At 40.6% G+C, this 19,829-nt stretch overlaps 1 protein-coding gene and 1 long non-coding RNA gene across 2 annotated transcripts in view; one reads left to right on the top strand and one right to left on the bottom strand.

Annotated features, from left to right (window-relative positions):
* LOC119237553 (collagen alpha-4(VI) chain-like) overlaps window positions 1–1,531 on the top strand; it is a 78,484-nt gene extending 76,953 nt beyond the window's left edge. Inside the window, exon 36 of the mRNA XM_054689881.1 lies at window positions 981–1,531. Within this exon, the coding sequence (XP_054545856.1) occupies window positions 981–1,156 (176 nt within the window). The 3' untranslated portion in view covers window positions 1,157–1,531. The remainder of the gene's footprint in view (window positions 1–980) is intronic.
* LOC119256777 (uncharacterized) lies at window positions 445–17,870 on the bottom strand. The gene is made up of 3 exons (XR_008549779.1): window positions 17,805–17,870; window positions 4,081–4,181; window positions 445–611 (listed from the first exon to the last, which is right to left on the bottom strand). It is a non-coding gene; the product is annotated as an uncharacterized LOC119256777 (long non-coding RNA).
* Window positions 17,871–19,829: the final 1,959 nt, after the last annotated feature.

Below are 19,829 nucleotides of genomic sequence, written 5' to 3'. Positions count from 1 at the left end.
TTTCCCGTAGCGTTGGTGACCAACTGCTAGTCATGTAAGCCACTTAAATTTAAATAATTTGAATTTAAATAAAACTAAAACTTCAATAGTCACATTTCCAAAGCCAAGTAGCCACATAGCTACCATGTCAGTAGCCATGGTAATAGTGCAAATGTAGAATATTTCCCTTGCCGTGGAGTGTTCTGCTGGAAAGTGCTACTCCTGGAGTATAATCCTGGAGGAGCAGCCCCTGTGTGGTGCTGTCCCAGACCAAAGGCAAGAGCCACCAAGTGTCCCTAGGAAGAGCAAATGGCCTGTTTACAAGGGTCTTTGACTTGTCAGTTTGGAATCAGTTTGCTGAGCCCCAAATCTGTTTGTTGAATCTGTAGAGGACTGTCGAAAGTTCACCATTGGACTGTTTTCTTTTTGGCCTCTGACAGGGTTTTAGAGACGCATTTGTTGTGGTTCCTTCTCCTGGGCTCTCATTGCTGGATTTCCCTCATCACCAGAGTCTCACAACAGGCCAACTCAAACATGCCTGTTCAAGGCCTAGAACAATTCCCATGCCCCAGCTGATTTTCTCAGGCCATTAGAAGCAGGGCAGGATTGGGATGAGGCAAGAGATTGAGGTGCTTTGAAAAAAAAGGGGAAGAAAGCCCAATAAGCAACAAGTTCTTGGTATCAGAAGGCTTTATATATTAGTTAATTCATTTGCTTATACATTATCTGATTTACCTGCCATATGCTAAATACTGTGAAAAATAATAACCATAGCCATATTGTACCTCTCACATATGTAATATCTTACAAAAATTTTGTGAAGTAGGGTTTTTAAAAAAATATTGCTTTGCGACTCAGAGAGGTTGCTACTTACTCAGGGTCACACAACCAGCTGGTAGTGAAGCTAAAATTCATCCCCAGCTTTGTGACTCCAAACCATCTCTTCATTCTTATCATGCTCAGCAGGAAATTCACCTCTGTCTGCATATGCTTTGCTGCAGGTCCTTGTTCCATGGATCCGATGGAAGGCGAGTGCCAGGAATACATCCTGAAATGGTACTATAACAAGGGGCAGCAGGCTTGCCAGCAGTTCTGGTATGGCAGCTGTGGGGGCAATGCCAACCGGTTTGAAACCAAGGAAGACTGCGAGGCTCAGTGTGTCCCAGTGCCCCTCTAGTGACAGAGCGTCACAACTGCTGCCTCTGTTTTGATAGCTGGTGAAGCCTGAGACCACATTTCCTGAGCCAGCCACACAGCTCATAAGTGAAGAAGCCCACGCTATAGTCTCAGAGGTCAGACTCCTCAACTCCCTGAAAGATTTTTCTTCCCAGGGAGGACTTGGGTCAGATGATTTGTGACTTGAGAAGGACTAATTCTAGTGTGAAAGGTAACAGAAACTTTCCTGAAAGTTACTTAAATGAACTTGACTCTATAATACTACTTTAATTTTTTGGGGGGTGGGGGGTGGGGAGACTATGTAGCCAAAGGAAAATCTGTATCAGTAGTAAGTGAAACCTAATTTGGAAATAAATTGAAACTTGATTTTTTTAAATCAACAGATGACATGGAAGTTTCTACAAAGCGGGGTCTGGAGAAAGGGACATCTAATGCAAAATTTCATTCTTACTCCTTAGTGTGAAAATAAAGGTTTTCTAGATTCCACTTGGTGTGAGCCCAAGTGTGACACCTGTTGTCTGCAGTCAGCACTGTACTTTGTAGCACAGCAGTTGGTGGGGTGGGAACAAAAGTGACTTTGCCATGGCAAGATGGCAGCATTCAGGTGATGCTAAATAAATCACTATAGCTTCCTGGAAATCCCATGTTCCATCTGTCCATGCTCTTGCCCTTGGTGACTACTGTGGGTGATGCCTTTAATTCATTTATTTGAAAAAAATTCAGTGAGCACGTATTACCTACCAGACCCATAATCTGTGGCTCTCATTACCTCTGTGAAAATGTCTCTGAGTATCCCTTTTTAAGAAAGAATTCATCATTATTTCCTATGGGCTGCCTTGTACACGCTTCTGTGTTTGCCCTTTCCCATCATATTTATACCACTGACCCATTTGTCTCCTTAAACTGTGAGCCTTTTCACCTTGGAATTGTGTCCTGCACAGGGCCCTTTGGGTTCTGATTTTTAACTCTCTCTTTAAAGACTTTTAAGAGTGTTCCCTCAACAATGCTTGAAAATTTATTTCTTTCCGTATCTCTTGCTTCAGAAAGACTCCGCTTTGTAGATGTCATGCCTCCATTTCAGACACCAGGCCATCAGTGCCCCATCAGTCAAGTGGAAAAGAGGTCATATGTTTTTAAATTCTTCCTTGGGGCCTTCCTGGTGACGTAGGGGTAAGTCTCAGCACTATCACCATTGTGGCCTGAGTTCAATCCCTGGCTAGGGAGGTGACCCATGTGGCGCAGCAGACCTCTCTTGTCTCTCCCACTGCACCCCTCAGTGGTGTATTTCAGTTGATCTGCCTGTTCTGTTCCCCACTCTGTCTCTGGTAAATCCTCTCACCCCCCACACCTCTAGCCTACACCTCAGTTCTTCTATGCAAAAATAAATAAATCTTTAAAAGTATGCAAATGAATAAATTCTTTGGATATGTTAACTAATCATTGGTATTATGTACTGCTTCTGATGAAGCAATTAACACACAGAAAGGGCAAGTGACATCAAATATCATGCAGTGAATCAGCTGGTAGTATAAAATTGGAATTCCAGTGTGTTTTAAACTAACTTGGCAACTATTTGCTTCATTCCACAAAATTTGAGATTTTTAATCCTTGTGTTAATTCACTGACTTTGTACTTTAAACATACAGTATGTTTCATTTATCCTAGAAAACTGGAGGATTAAGGATTATTAGGCTTGGAAGATGGTTCCTAGACATCTATCAAAGCATGAAAATGAATCCAAGGGTATTTCCGGAGCTCTCTGAGTGGAGCTCATGCCTACCAGGCACATTCCTGGGGTTTCTCCTTCGTTGAATTCTTGTCATCCTGTGAGCACATGGTAGGTTATTCTTTCTTTTTTCAATAATCTCAAAGGTGTATTTTTAATACAATGGAGGATTTGCTGTTGAGTTTGTGATGCTGTGGAAATTACTAAGACTGGGGCACTTGAATTCAGTACCTGTTTCTCCGCCCCCCGCAACTTCCCTGGTGACCTTAACTCTATCTTCCTGGAGATGAGGGAAACATCTCTTGCCCTTCTGTTGTCTCTCTTAATTCTGCATGCAAATGAAATTGTTCTTTCTTTAGCTCATCTCTTAACTTAGGCAGCTGACATAAGCAAGCTTTCTTGTGGACCAAAGAACCATCTAGCTGAGCCCAACACAGATTGCTGCTTCACTGAATACTGGGCTAAACAGATGACTGTTGCTTAAAGCATTAAGTTTTGGGTAATTATTATTGAAAAAAGTTGTGGCTGGGCCAGCTCCTGTGTCCACAATCGGCTGCTAGTCTCTTGGTCAGGAGGCTGGCCTAGGGTCACTTCCTAATGATAAGAAGCATGAATATTTGTATATATCCAATAATATAACTTTAAAATGTATGAAACACCAATGCAGTTAGTTTAGAGAAAGTATTTAGAAGCAGAAGATTTAGAAAGGAAGAAGTAATGCAGCCTCTGTTTGCAGATGCCATGGATATGTATCTAGAAAGTAGAAGATTTCTACAGAAATGCTGTAGATAGTGTGCTCCCTCAGCTAGATCCTGCAGTGACCCTGCAGTTGTGTATCATCAGGGATAAGAAATACAAACCTAGGCCCTCCCCAGTGGCGCAGTGGTTGAGCGCTGGGTTGCGAAGCTGCCCGCAGCCTCTGCAGCGCCGGTTCGATCCCTGACCACAGCAAGGGTCCCACATGGCACGCAGACCTCTCCCACCACGGCTGCTGCTCCTCTCAGCAGTGTACTTTGTCTGTCTGCCTGTCCTGTTCTCTGCTCTGGCTATGGTGAATTCTCTCATCCTCCCATGCTTCTGACTGTGCCCATTGCTTGTATAAATAAATAAATAAATAAATAAATAAATAAATAAATAAATAAATAAATAAATAAATAAATAAATAAAATCTTAAAAAAAAAAAAAAAAGAAATACAAACCTAGTTTGTTGTAGGTCACTATGACTTGGGGTCTTACAGCAGCATTTCCAAGCCTGTCTCCAGTGGTACAGACAGAGATCAGTGGGCACTCTCAGATGTGTCTGTTGTGAGTGAAAATCAGAAAGTACTTTGGCATTTTATATTAACATTGAAAATGCAAATTCCTAGACCAGAAGTTCACTCCTAAGCACACACCCTAGAAACACACATGTGTAATCCCCGGGATATATATACATCACATGCAGTGTTCACAATCGCACTTTAAAAACAAACAAACAAACAAGGCTTGTACAACCCACATGCCCGATAGTAGTGAAGTGGGAGCACCTGCAGGGGCACATTAAACAAGGTGTACAACAATGGAAATGAATGAAATAAGCTGAAATAAGACACAAAGATGCTTAGAGAAGGATTCCATTGTTCTGAGCTTCACAACCAGGCAAAAATAAGTGAGATTTAACACACGTGTGGTAAAGCTAGGGAATAAGCAAAGCTGTGGTCACCACCAAAATCAGGATGCAGCATGGTGATCTCATGGTGCTGCGTCGCCCCTGTCCTCTGACATAAATGATTTATTTCCTTCAGGCTGTGAGTGCTGTGGCAGGTGATCCTTGGAAGCTAGCCTTTCATTGAAGATTGCCTCAGTTGAAGAAAAATTCATAGCTTTCCATAGCAGATGTGTCCAGTGTCTGGTCAATACTGAGTCATAAAGGCCTAGGCCCAAAACTTGGGAGAACATTTCCAGGGCCATCTCAGCTCCAGAGCTGCCTGGAGGGTTGTCTGAACCCTTTGGTGGGACTGCAGCTCAGCTCAGTTTCTCTCTCTGCCTAATTCATTTTCTTACTTTCCCTACAAATGGTAACCTCAAGGACTTTCCCTTACAAATTTCCTATATGCTGGTCTGTATTCAGAGATGGCTTCCTGAGGACCCCAGCCTGTAATCCTTTTATAGAAGGAGGTGCCTGGAGCTGCCTGCTGAAAATGCCCTGTTCTTCTATCAGAGTTGGAATTCATTTACTTCCTTCAAATGAATTCATTAAAGTGGACATTCATGTAATCCAGAAATTCCACAGAAACACCAAGCCAGGAAATGTGAGTTCATGTCATTTTCACATGACCCTTGATTTCTGAAAGACAGACCTATTTCAGTGTTGGTCCAAGTTAATCATTTTCTATGGAAGTGGCAGTGAATTCTTCATTATGAACTATGACTGGGCACATTTTAAAGGCATGCTTTTTTTTTTTTTTTAATTCCTCAGAACATAGCAGTTGCATCAGAATTCCTTCTGTTAAAAGGAACGATACTGGATCCTGGTCTTGATCATTGTTCTCAGGGGAAAGTCAGAATATTCAGCTGTATTTTAAAGAGTTCCTTAGAAATATGTTGGTTTTGACATTCAGAACTGGCTGGGATGTAGAAACTTGTACGGGTAGATGAGACAGTAATATCTATTCATCCAAAAATACTTTATAAGTTGTTATATGCTAAGAATTCTTATGTTAGCATATGATTAATCAGTAAAGAATCATCTTCATTCTCATCTGCTCATATGGTTATTTTTTTTTAAGATTTATTTATTTATACAAGAACTGGGGTACAGGTCAGAAGCACGGGAGGGTGAGAGAATTCACCAGAGCCAGAGCAGGGAGCAGAATAGGAAGACGGATCGAAGACACTGATGAGGGGAGCAGCGTCGAGGCAGGAGAGGTCTGCTGCACTATGTGGGGTTTCTCCTTGGCCGGTGGGGAATCAAACTAGCACTGCAGAGGCTGCGGACAGCTTCGCAGCACAGTGCTCAACTGCTGTGCCACCAGGGAGGCCCTGGTTACTATTTTTTTGGCATGTGGTGGTTGCAGCTGAAATCTACCCTTCTAGCATATTTACAGAGTACAATGTGGACCTCTGTCTCTAGACTTACTCATCTTACATCATTGCAATTTATGCCTTTTGACTAACATTTCCACATTTTTTCCCACTTCTTCCCTGGTAATGGGCATTTTTAGATTCCACATAGGAGATTATGCAGTATTTTTCTTTCTCTGTCTGCTTCACTACGGTAATGCCCAGTTTCATCCATTATGTTGCAAGTGACAGGATATCTGTCTTTCAAGGCTGAATAATATTCCATTGTACATATGCAATGCAACTTTCTTCATCCACTCATCTGTCAGCAGGCACTTAGGTTGTTGCCATGTCTTGGCGATTGTGAATATGTAGACATGGAAGCACGGATAATCTCCTCAGTTCCTTTGGGAATACACCCCTCAGTGGGACTGCTGGGTCATATGGTAGTCTTTTTTTTTAATGTTTTTGAGGGACCTCCATTCTATTTTCCATAATGGTTGTAAACCAGGAGGTACAAGGGCTCCTTTTCCCCTCTTCTCCATTATCCTTGCCACCATTTGTCATCTCTTCCCCTTTTGCATAATGGCCATTCTAACAGGTGTGAGGGGATATCTCATTGTGGTTTTCATAAACATTTCCTTGATTAGCAATATTGCATGTTGGCTCATTGTATGTTCTTCGTTGGCAGAAAGTCCATTCAGGTCCTTTGCGCATTTTTCAATCTGATTGTTTTTTGCTGTTGAGTTGTATGAGTTCCTTGTGTGTTTGTTGTTTTATAACACTGTATGTGATTCAGAGATGAGGGTCCCACTCTTGAGGTATATGTCACCATGCCACACTTGCCACCAAGGCACCAGAGTCCCCCAGCATGGTCCACTGGGGCGGTGCCACGCCCTGCTTTCCATTCCAGTCAGATTTCTTGGGTTTTTAAAATTGGTTTTGACCCTTTGTTTTGTTTCTCTATTCCACATATTTAATTGAAGTCATCTGGCATTTGTGTTTCTCCTTCTGACTTACTCACTTAGCGTTATCCCCCCATTTCTGTCCATGTTGTCACAAATGGCAAGTTAATCTTTTCTTTTTTTTAACAGCTAAGTAGTAGAATTAGTGTTATCCAGCCTTGGTGGAAGAGTCTTTGAGTTAGAAAATTTTTCACATTGATGACTTTATTTTTACCAGTGACACAGTCATCAACAGAATCATGCCAAATAAGCACTGTATTCAGAAGACCATTACAGAGGGCTCTGGTTGCTATGGTGACAGACTGGCCAGTCAGACCTGTTATTTTTCCTTCTAAAATCTTATTAAAATAGCCTTAAAAATCCAAATAAACAAAAAGATAAAACTAGCAAGCATCCTGGGAAATTAAGATAAGAGACATCAGAGCTGGCGTGATCAAGGAGCATCATCTTAGGTCATTCATTTCCTTGTCCATCTTCTGAAAATAAACAGTTCAGAGCCCCTCAAAGAATTGAGGGAGGAGGATCCATTCCTAAATCTGGGATACAGGAGTCACTGATTAAAAAACAGTGAACCTCATTTCAAAACCCAGAATCCTTTCTTTTTCTATTTGTTTAGAGATTAAAACTCCTAGCAACAACACGCAGGAGAAGGTGGGCAGAGGTTCACGTGTTTTAGGATTATTTGTCCTTAAAGAAACTCATCAAACAGTTGCAGAGCTAGGAAAAATTCTGAGAGCAGTGCTCACTTAAGGCTTAATGCTCCATATAATCTAGTTTCCTGAAACAGATGCTGTAAACATCTGACTTCGAATTAAAGATTGCCAACTGTCAGATCAAGAGAGCAGTCTCAGGCCAGTGGATTCGTGCTGAGTGAATGCTGTTAGACTTTGCTAATTGAATCCTGACTTTCCAAGCTTTCCTGACATGCACATCTAGGTCTGAGGTGAGGAGGCTGCCAGCACCTGAGATGACAGTGAAAGTCACTAAGGACTTTCGACTGTTGTCCAATTCAGGGTAACTCAGCCTCTATTGAGAGTAAGTAGATGGAAAAGTATTCTAGAAAGATAATGCCACACAGGGGCAAGGCATTGCTTTCCTAAAGATTCAAAAGAACAAACATCAGATTTTTTTCTTCTCACACAGAAAGATCAGAGCACCATTTTAGAGTACAGTGGCTGGCTTTCTTCCTAAAAGATGAAAAGGAAAGAAAGTCTCCACAACATGATGGTGGGTACCTGAAGGAAGAAGTTGTGGTGAAGGCAAAAATGCAGTGTGTTGGCTTCTGCAGTACACTTAAAGGTCTGAATATTATGACAGATGGAAATAATGCAAAGGAATCCAAAAATATGACAGTGTTATTATAGCGGGACAGTAGAAGGCAGAAAAACAAGTGTGGAACATTTCCAGAATACAAGGGAAAATAAAGAAACGCAAATGACCAGGAAGATGAAAGATGTGGGAAAGAGATAAGAGTTTTGGAGATTTTTTTTTCCTTCAGTAAACTTTAAGGACGTGGTAGTGGTTAACAATTTAGAAATGGAAAGGCTGTTTTTGTCCTTGTTAAAATTAACAAAGCAGACTCTGGGAATATCCTGGCAAAATTTTCAGTATCAAAGGAGGAAGAAAAAAATCATGAGTACCTAGGTTGGAAAGTAAAATTATATATAAATATGAAAACATTAGGCAGACTTCAGATTACTACCCCCCAACATTTGATACCCAAAGACAATGGAGTGATATCTTGACAGTGTATCAAGGGCAAAAGAAAATGACCCCCAAATTCTACACTGTCAAATTATACCAGTGTTCAAAAGTCAGAGACAGCTGAGATATGTAAGAACTCAGAAAAGAAGAAAGATTTAAAATCCAGGACTAACAACCTACATTAAGAATCAGGAAAAGAAGAGTAAACAATGTAAATAAAAGGAAGGAAATTACAAAGAGAAGAGAATAAATAATGTTAAAGACTAGAGAGAGAATTAAAAAGGATAAAAGCTGGTTCTCTAGAGACCAAAATTGACAAACTTCTAGCTAGACTGATGGAGGAAAGAGGAAGAGAGCACAAGTCACCAGTATCAGGAATAAAGGAAGGACAATCAACTACAGATCCTAAAAAAATTAAACCACACTAAATTTGCTGTTTTATATGGGTGTGCAGCCCCAAACAATTACAGTGACAGATCAAAGATCACTGATCTCATATCACCTTAACAGCTAAAAATGAAAAAGTTTGACATGTTGCAAGAATAACCAAAATGACACAGAGACTCTTGAGTAACAGGAAAAATGGCACCGACTCTTGGTTGTACAAAACTTCAGTGTATAAAACATGCAGTATCTGCGAAGCGCAATAAAACAATGTACACCTGTACTACTGTAGGCCTTTCATAAAAGTGAAGTGTGGTGATGATAACTTTCGAAAAGTGGGGGAATGCCTGTATAATAATGCTGACTTTGGAAGTTGGGTAAGTGCTCCAAGCCTGACACAATAAAAAAGACTTAATAGAGGTCACAGGTGTTATACCCGCACCTACCTGCTAGACTGTAAGCTTTCCAAATGCAGACACCATTTCTCTTTTATTATTTCCATTTCTTCAGTGCTTAGCTCAGTACTTGGCACATAGTAGGTAGAGAGCAGAATTTTGTCAACTAAATTATCTATATTAAAATCTTTAAGGATCTTTAAGGATCTTAAGATTGCTTAGCCTTCCACATAAAATCCCAAGTCAGGCCATTTCCACCAAAAAAATAGCTTGCTTTAATTTTGATAAAGTTTGTATTGAGTCATTTATCATCACTTGACACTTTGCTGCTTTGGAGAGTTCTGTTAATCATTTGTGCTATGATTATAAGCACAGAGATAAGACAAATGCTTTGGCATTGAACTCATGACACTCCCTGAGCCTCTTGCTAAATAGCTGCACAATCCTCCACTCCAGCAAAATTGACTTGCCCACTCTTCCTCACTTTCTTGCATGGCTCATAATTTTATGTCTGAAATGCCCTCTTCCCTCTTTTTCTCAATCAACATCTTACCCTGTCTTCTAGGCTTTCCATTCAGACATCAGTTGATACCTTGTTATTTTGGAAATGTTATTTAGGAAATGTTATTTTCTTCAAGGGATGTTTATTTTTATTTTTTTTTTTTTTAGAATCTATGATATTTTATTTATTTATTTTTTTTTAAATATTAAATTTTATTTTTATATTCCCCCATACAATTGCAAACGCCCCATTCTGACCCCAATCCTTCCCCTCCCGCCCCCCCACCCCAAAAAAGTGTCTCTGGTTCATAGTTTTTTTGTTGATTTTGATTTTCACTTTCTTATATTCATTTTCCTGGTCCCTTATTTAAGTTTTCTAGATTCCTGCTATGAGTGAGACCATCCGGTATTTTTCTTTTTCTTTTTGGCTTATTTCGCTGAGCATGATCTCAAGGGATGTTTAATTAAGAGTAGACTTTCCTGCCCAGGCAGACATTCCTCTCCATGAAACACAGGAAAGAAAACCGTGTTCCTATTGAATAAGCATTCACCAGACTGTGATATGCACCCTCAATCTTTTGTAGCCAAGCAGAGATAGTCCATTACATACCTGTTTTGAAGATAAATGATAACTAGTCCTCAAGTCAGAAGACATTTGTCATATGTAGTTCATCCTAAATTCACTTAATTATTGCGGTTGCCATTTGTTTGCTAACTGCCCTTATCCAAATGAAAAACTTCTCATTTCTTTACCACAAAAGGTAGTTTTGTAACTTGGAGTCGGTGTGCCCTGCCAAGTTACTGTTTTCCCCTTCCATGGAAACTGGGAGCGAGGGGTCTCTCTTCCTTAGTGATTACTTATCAGAGTTGGCTCCGAGATCCTTGAAAAAAACATTTTCAGGTCGTAAAACTGACAGGTTTATTTAGCTTTTCTAAAGATTTCCATTTCTCAAAATGGCAGAAAAAGAATTTACAATTACTAGGTTTCTAAAATAAATGCTTTAATAAAAAGGAGGTGGGGGAGTTTCCTTTTTTTTGTACTGAGGAATTTTTTTCTAGTTTGAAATTTTTACTTGGTCTTACAGACTCACATAGCATTTTTCGCTAGTACCATTAAGATGCTACCTCATCGATGGAAGTATTTGTATATTCCTCATCTCCTTTTCCTGCTACACATGGCAGAAAAAGTGTCCCATGTGCAATTGTGTTGTGATGCCTGATGTGTTCCTTGACTATAATTTGGAGGTTTATTAAAAAACTGGTATACAGGGCCTCCCCAGTGGCACAGCAGTTGAGCACTGGGTTGTGAAGCTGCCCGCAGACTCTGCAGCACCAGTTCGATCCCCGGCTGCTCCCTGGCCGCCAGCGAAGGTCCCACATGACGCATAGACCTTTCCTGCCGTGCCCACTGCTCCCCTCAGCAATATACTTTGGTCCTTCTGCCTGCTCTGCTCCCCGCTCTGGCTCTGGTGAATTCTCTCACCCTCCCGCGCTTCTGACTGTACCCAGTGCTTGTATAAATAAATAAATAAATCTTTAAAAAAAAAACAAAAACAAAAAAAACCAGTATACACATGGGGAAATGGATAAAAGCTGGCTGTATTTCAAAGTCATTTTATTTTCAAATATGAATCATCTGTACTACTGTGATAAATTTACTTTGCTAAATGCACTTTGGCAGAAAGAAGAAAGTAGCAAGTTCCACAAACAAGGTCTGAAGACTCCTGAGTCCTGCTTAACATTTCATCATGGTTCTAAATGCCACAGTGATAAACTTCAAAACAGAAAAGACAGCCCTGAATTCACGAGTCAGAACACTGGGAGGGTAGAGGAGAAACCACACAAAATTTAATCCATTTGCCTACCAGAATTCTCCAAGAAATTAACCCCTAATACAACTGGTGTTGATTTTGGATAGTGCAGACACAGCAAAGAACAAAAACAGACTCCATGTGGGGACATTGATCTTTGGGGTCCATTAGTCATTAAGAATGTTAAATGTGATCCCAGACAGTAAGAAGTAGCTGAGAACTTGTTAAAAATGCTGATTTTCAGGCTCTACCCTACACCTTCTGATCAGAAATCGGAGGAGTGGGTTCCAGCATTCTGTGTTTTAATGAGCCCTTTGAGTAGTTTTAATCTTCACTGACGTTGAGAACCACAGATGCACCCTCTACATTCACGAATTAACATCTTTTCTTTGTGTCTATTTCCTTTGTATCATTCTTGGAGACTTGAGAAAATGGTGACTCAATTCATTTTTGTGTCTGCTGTCTTTCTGGTCAGCCCTCTGTGGTTTTCATTATCAATTCACAAGCATCCCTGAGCTTATCTGCTCTCATTCTTGTGACTACCACACGAGGTGCTGCTCTTGGTTCTGAGAATCAGTGGTGAGAAAAGAGTCCCTATGGCTGCATGGAAGGATGGCTTGTGTGTATATGTGTAACCAAGCCAAACACAACCTATGAGCTTTAATAATGTGTCAAATGGTGAGGAAAAAATGGGGAGCTCTCCATTTGTTAACAGCTGTGATAGGTTGTGGTTTATACTTCAGAGAGAAAAAAGTTCAGTAAAGGGGATTCAGATTCCAGGGTAACAGAGAAATGGACCACCTTTCAGGGAAAATGCTAAGGAAAGCCAGAGTGGCTGGCAAGAGAACAAGTGCTTTAGGATAATATCTAATGAAAAATTTTATTAGTTTGCTGTGTGGTGTAAGTTTGCTGTGTGGTGTAAGTCCTATTCTATCCCCAGTGCAAAAAATCTTTGGCAAAATGCATTGCTTCGTTAATGCTTTTAATGTGAGTGAATTTTGTTTAGGAAATGCAGCTGGTGTTGCTTTTGGATGGTTCAGACACAGCAAAGAACAAAAACTGAGACTCCATGTGGGGACATTGATCTTTGGGCTCCATTAGGTATTAAGAATGTTAATTTAAAATTATTGTCACAAGGACAATCACTCCGGTTTTCCAGATTTTGAGACCAGAATAGGGAGACAATAGTTGGATTATAAACTACTAAGCTGAGTTAAGTGGTATTGCTGGATATTGGAATGATCTCATAAAAGGTTTTTCAGGACCAAAAGAGGGTGGGGAAGTTCTCTTTTCTCTTTCTAGAGTAGAGTTCCATTTAAAGATCAATTTTCATTTGACCAAGAGGACAGGAATTATGGTTCCTTACCTTAACCCTGGACTATTTAAACCTGTACAAGCATGGCATTTGGTCTCTTTTCCCTAACTTTGGTTTGGCAGAAAACAGCTAGAGTAGTTCGTGCTCCATTAGCCAGTGCAGATCTTGTCCTCCTTAATTTCTCATATTTTTCTTTTGAGTCAGAGGTCTTGGCCTCTCCTATTTTGATCTGGCCTGCTGACATCTGCTACTTAACACTGTTTTCCAAGTATGTGCAAACTTTGATACTTGAAGAGATCATGATTTTTGTTTAGGGAAACAAAATATAATTACAAACAAAACAATTACGAACATCAACTTTCTGAGAAATTTATTAGGGTTTTGATGAATAAACAACTTCATTTTTTTTCATCCCACAAATCCCGTGAAATCCGCCCAGGAGCTCAAGCCAGAAAGCTAGGGGTCAGCTCTAATACTTTTCTTCCTTGCATAACCCACATAGATCTATTGCCAATCAAAGTAGTTTCATTTTCAAATTATAGAAGGTTTTGGTCACCACTCTAGTCTGAGTGTCCGGTGCATCTTATCTGGACCATGGCAACAGTCTCCAGTCTGGTTTCTCTGCTTCTGTGCTCTCCATTTAGTTATCACAAAGCAGGTACATGATTCTGCTTCAGATGTGCATGAATCTATGTCATTTTCCTGCCCAAGCCTGTCTATGATTTCTCAGTGTATTTGATAAAATCCTAACTCCAGAGCCTGCCAACTGAATAGTTGGCCCTCTACCCCTCCAAGCACGTTGTGTTGTTTTGCCCCAATGTGTCTGTTTATGAAATCACTTACCACAAAATATTAATACTATTCACATGGAGCCTCCCTGGTGGCGCAGGTGGTTGAGTGCAGTGCTGTGAAGCTGTCCGCAGCCTCTGCAGCGCGGGTTCGATCCTGGCCAGCCAGGGAGTTACCCACATGGTGTGGCAGACCTCTCCTGCCTCGCCTGCTACTCCCCTCAGCAGTGTGTTTCAGTCAGTCTGCCTGTTCTGTTCCCCGCTCACCACCCCCTCCACACATCTGGTCTGTACCCCAGTTCTTGTATGCATGAATAAATAAATCTTTAAAAAAATACTGTTCACTAAGATAAACAGTATTTGCAGATTTACTATAGCTTACATTATAGCTTAGCCTACAGCCTTAACTTACAGAACTTTCCTGACAGCTTATATTCAACAACATGCTATTGGCATTTCTAAGTTCTCTCACTAAAAGCATTTAACCGTAGACAAATAAACACCATGAGTTTAGATACTGCAGAGATATATCTTCCCCAGTTGAACTTGCAGCTGTTCCCTATCTCTTCCAAAGTGTCAACTTTAGTGCTTTTAAAAATCACTCACATAGCTCTTTTAGCATCTTTTAAAATTTAATTTTCTTATGTTGCTGTTCATTTTGGTACAGTAATTGGTTTCTCCCTTCAGGTGTAGTGCCCATAGTTCTGCCACTGTATCACCCTTGAACGATCACCACATTTGCTTGTGTTCTTCTCTTCCCTGTTTTGACCTCCCTGTCCACGCCCCCCACCCGCTCCCATGCCACTTGAAGTATGCCTCATATCTGTGGTCAGCTTGCTAGTTTTGGCTTTTTCTTGACCAAACAAAAGGTCTTTTAGAATTTTTATTCTGTACCAATAACAATATAAAATGTATCACACAAAGTATGTATTATATGTGAACATATCACACAGTGTCTTAGTACTGCCTTGATAATCATGGAAGCATGTCAGACATTAAAAAAATCTTGATCTTCTTTATTCTTAACATTTTCTAAGTGATTGCTCAATGTTATACACTTAAAACAGCTGGGAAAACCCATAGATCATAGAAAAGCCAAAAGGCTGTATGTGTCCTTTTTTTTTTAAATGCAAGAAACAAATTTATTATTATAGAGCAAAAACTATAAGACTAAATTGTGAACTCTAGAATCTGTGCCACAGATCTTGCCAATATGCAATTCTGCTTAAATTTTAGACCATGCAAACGTATATGATTGCATGGATCATGCATTATGAAAAGCTTCACATACTATAACTTCTCAGAATGCCTCTTATTTTTTTCTTATGGATGAAGGACTTTATTTTTTTTAATTATTCTATTTTATTTTATTTTGTATATGTCCTTTCAATTAGCAGAGATCCTGTGGGGTGGATCATGCCCACGAGATGGAGTGAAAGCAACGGTTAAAAAGAAAACAAAACTCGGGCCTCCCCGGTGGCGCAGCGGTTGAGCGCTGGGTTGCGAAGCTGCCCGCGGCCTCTGCGGCGGCGCCAGTTCGATCCCCGGCTGCTCCCCGGCCACCAGAAGAGGGTCCCACATGGCACGCAGACCTCTCCTGCCGCCCGCTGCTCCCCTCAGCAGTGTACTTCGGTCCTTCTGCCTGCTCTGCTCCCCGCTCTGGCTCTGGTGTACCCAGAGCTTCTGACTGTACCCAGTGCATGTATAAGCAAAACAAACAAACAAACAAACAAATAAATAAATAAAGCATGCCTCTATAAAAAAAAAAAAAAACAAAACTCATCTGATTGGGCTCATCCGTCACCCTTCAAGGTGACAGAAACCATACTTCTTAGTCTTAGATGGCACACTCAAACTTGGCCATTTTTTTTCAAACTGGGCAATTTTTTTTTAAAGATTGATTGATTTATGCATACAAGAACTGGGGTATAGGCCAGAGGTGCGGGGAGGGTGGCACCGTGAGAGAATTCACCAGAGGGAGAGTGGGGAGCAGAACAGGCAGACTGACTGAAATACAATGCTGAGGGGAGCAGTGGGCGAGACAGGAGAGGTCTGCGCACCATGTGGGCAGCTCCCTGACTGGGGATATTTTCACTGTGCTGTGCTTAAGTCCTTGCACCACCAGAGAGGCCCCTCAAATTGGGCAATTTGAAGAGAGTTTAATAAAAGGACTTTTTACAAAGGTATGGGAAGGGCTGGGTGAACGCAAGAAAGAATGATATAGTACCTTGGGACATTTGAACAATATATGAATTTCCATTGAGTTTGGGTCTGTTAAAGCATTTAGCCTCTCTAATTCATGAGTGATCTTGTGAATTTATAATTTAGTTAAAATATAATTTAAATCTATAATCTACATATATTCTCAAATTAATTTTTTAAAAGATATAAACTTACATGGACCGAAAAAGGAATAAAGGTTTATTTACAGTGTTAAAAGTCTCCCCATGTTCCTCACAAGCAACCACTTTTACTAGCTCATTGTGTAGAGATATAGCATGTATAAACAAGCAAATAAAAATGTTTTTTCCACAAGTGTTACTTTATATAGGTTTCTGTTCTAAGAATTTTACATTTATTAACTCATTGAATACTCTTAAGGTATATACTGACAAAACCTCTAATTTATAGCTAAGGAACAGGGATTGTTTGATATCACACAGCTAATAAGTACAGGGGCGAGAATGTGAACCAGGCTATCTGATTTCAGATCTCATCTTCTTAACCACTATATTATATGGTTTAAAGATAACCAGTTAGGGTCGCTACATGCAAAAGAATGAAGCTTGACCACTACCTCACACCATACATAAAAACCAACTCAAAATGGATTAAAGAACTAGACATAAGACCTGAAACCATAAAATACATAGAAGGAAATATAGGCGAAACACTACATGATATGCACCTCAAAGACATCTTTACAGACACATCACCCAAAGCAGTGATAGTGAAGGCAAAGATCAACAGCTGGGACTACATCAAATTAAAGAGCTTCTGCACAGCAAAAGAGACAATAACAAAAACAAAGAGAAACCCCACCAACTGGGAGAACATTTTTGCACACAACACTAATGATAAAGGACTGATCACAAAAATCTGCAAAGAGCTGATGAGACTCAACAAAAACAAAGAAAATAATCCAGTCAAAAAATGGGCAGAAGAGCTATAAAGAAACTTCTCTGAAGAGGAAATGCAAATGGCCAACAGGCATATGAAAAAATGTTCAACATCACTTGTCATCAGGGAAATGCAAATCAAAACTACCATGAGATACCATCTTACACCAGTGAGAATGGCACATATTAAAAAAACTAGCAACAACAAATGTTGGCGAAATTGAGGAGAAAAAGGAACTCTCCTGCGCTGTTGGTGGGAGTGCAAACTGGTCCAACCACTATGGAGAGCTGTGTGGAGATTTCTTAACCTACTAAACATAGAGCTTCCATATGATCCAGCAACTCCACTCCTAGGTATTTACCCAAAGGACACAAACATCAGTTCCAAAGAGCACCCGCACCCCTATGTTTATAGCAGCACTGTTTACAATAGCTAAGCTTTGGAAACAACCCAAATGCCCAAAAATAGATGACTGGATCAAGAAGATGTGGTACATATACACCATGGAATATTACTCAGCATTCAAAAAAGATAAACACATGCAATTTGCAGCAACATGGATGGCACTGGAAGGGATCATGCTCAGCGAAATAAGCCAGAAAGAAAAAGAAAAATACCGGATGGTCTCACTCATAGCAGGAATCTAGAAAACTTAAATAAGGGACCAGGAAAATGAATAACTATAAGAAAGTGAAAATCAAAATCAACAAACAACTATGAACCAGAGACACTCTATGGGGGGTGGGGAGCGGGGAGGGGAGGGATTGGGGTCAAAATAAGGGGGTTGCAATTGTATGGGGAATATAAAAAAATTTATTTTAAAAAAAGTAAAGATAACCAGTTAACACTATAAACATATTTCATCCAGCGCGTGTCTTAAAGATAGTATTGTACTTACTGTTCCTGCATTTTAAAAAATTCCATGATAGTAAATGGTGTATGTAAGGAAGAAATGAACCATCTTTGGTGAATTTCTAAAATGAAAATGAAATGAAACTTACATCACTGTCTGAACCAACAACATACCCTAATAAAGATCACTTGAGTCAGTCTTAATGAGTAGGTAAGAATTATCATAATGAGAAATATATACGAATAGAATGTTCCAGAGAACATGTTTTTTTCCTTTAAAACATTCATGATATATCATTAACTCTGAATTAATGAGGTTGATATTATTTATTTTTTAAAAGATTTATTTATTGGGCCTCCCCGGTGGCACAGCGGTTGAGCGCTGGGTTGCGAAGCTGCCCGTGGCCTCTGCGGCTCCAGTTCGATCCCCGACTGCTCCCCAGCCACCGGAGGAGGGTCCCACATGGCACGCAGACCTCCTCTGCCGCCCGCTGCTCCCCTCAGCAGTGTACTTCGGTCCTTCTGCCTGCTCTGCTCCCCGCTCTGGCTCTGGTGAATTCTCTCACCCTCCCGTGCTTCTGACTGTACCCAGTGCATGTATAAACAAAACAAAACAAACAAACAACCAAATAAATAAATTTAAAAAATGCCTCTATTAAAAAAAAAGATTTATTTATTTATACAAGAACTGGGGTACAAGTCAGAGGCGCGGGAGGGTGAGAGAATTCACCAGAGACAAAGCGGGTAGCAGAACAGGCAGATGGACCAAAGACACTGCTGGGGGAGCAGAAGGGGAGGCAGGAGAGGTCTGCCACGCCATGTGGGTTTCTCCCTGGCCAGCCGGGAGTTGAACCCGTGTTGCAGAGGTTGCGGACAGCTTGACAGGGCAGCGCTCAACCTGCTGCACCACCAGGGAGGCCCTGAGGTTGATATTAATAAGACTCAATTGCTGTGTCATATGTTAAAATATATTTATTCTTGCTGCACTGTTCCTTCTACCATATCAGGCAGGTATCCAGAGACTAGCTAGTCCTGGGATTTTATATTATTACTTATTTTTATTTTTTTTATTTTTTTTTTTTTTTTTTTTTAAATAGAGGCATGTTTTATTTATTTGTTTGTTTGTTTGTTTATACATGCACTGGGTACAGTCAGAAGCGCGGGAGGGTGAGAGAATTCACCAGAGCCAGAGCAGGGAGCAGAGCAGGCAGAAGGACCGAAGTACACTGCTGAGGGGAGCAGCGGGCGGCAGGAGAGATCTGCGCGCCATGCGGGACCCTCCTCCGGTGGCCGGGGAGCAGCCGGGGATCGAACCGGCGCCGCAGAGGCTGCGGGCAGCTTCGCAACCCAGCGCTCAACCGCTGCGCCACCGGGGAAGCCCCTATTATTACTTATTTTTAAATATTATTTCATTAATCACACTTACTGATTTGCAGATGTTGAACCATCCCTGTGTCCCATGGACCTTGGGGCACAATCCTGTAATGCACTGTTGAATTCTGTCAGTATTTACTGAAACTTTTTGAATCTATCATCAGGGATATGGAGCTGTAGTTTTCTTCTCTTGAAATGTCCTTATTTGGCTTTTGTAAGAGGATAATGCTGGCTTTGTAAAATTAACTTGGGTGTGTTCCCTGCTGAACTGTTGATTTTGCACTTACAGCTTTAGGAGCTTGGCCCCATGTCGCCGGTGACAGTGAGACCAGTGCTGGCACTGGGGGCTGGCTGTAGGCATGAAGGGGCTTGCTACATCCCTTTAATTTTAATTTGTATATGCCTTTATATTTAAACTGGGTTACTTGTAGACAGTATATGTTTGGGTCTTGTTTTTTGATCCTCTCTGACAATTTCTCTTTAATTGGTACATTTAGATCATTGATACTCAAAGTGATTATTAATGTAGTCAGATTCTATCTACTGTATTTATTAGTGTTTTCATCTTGTCCTTGGAGATTTTCTGATAATTTGTTTTATCTAAGGAGACTAAAGATGCACACTACTTAGCCAGAGCTCTGTTGTCATCTTCACTGCCCAAATATTTTGGAAACCCATAAACACAGCATTTTCTGTA

Source organism: Talpa occidentalis, unplaced genomic scaffold (assembly GCF_014898055.3).
Source record: "Talpa occidentalis isolate TD23 unplaced genomic scaffold, MPIMG_talOcc4v2.1 talOcc4.10, whole genome shotgun sequence".
In the NCBI taxonomy this organism is placed as follows: domain Eukaryota; kingdom Metazoa; phylum Chordata; class Mammalia; order Eulipotyphla; family Talpidae; genus Talpa; species Talpa occidentalis.
This window is presented reverse-complemented; position numbering and strand designations above follow the sequence as displayed.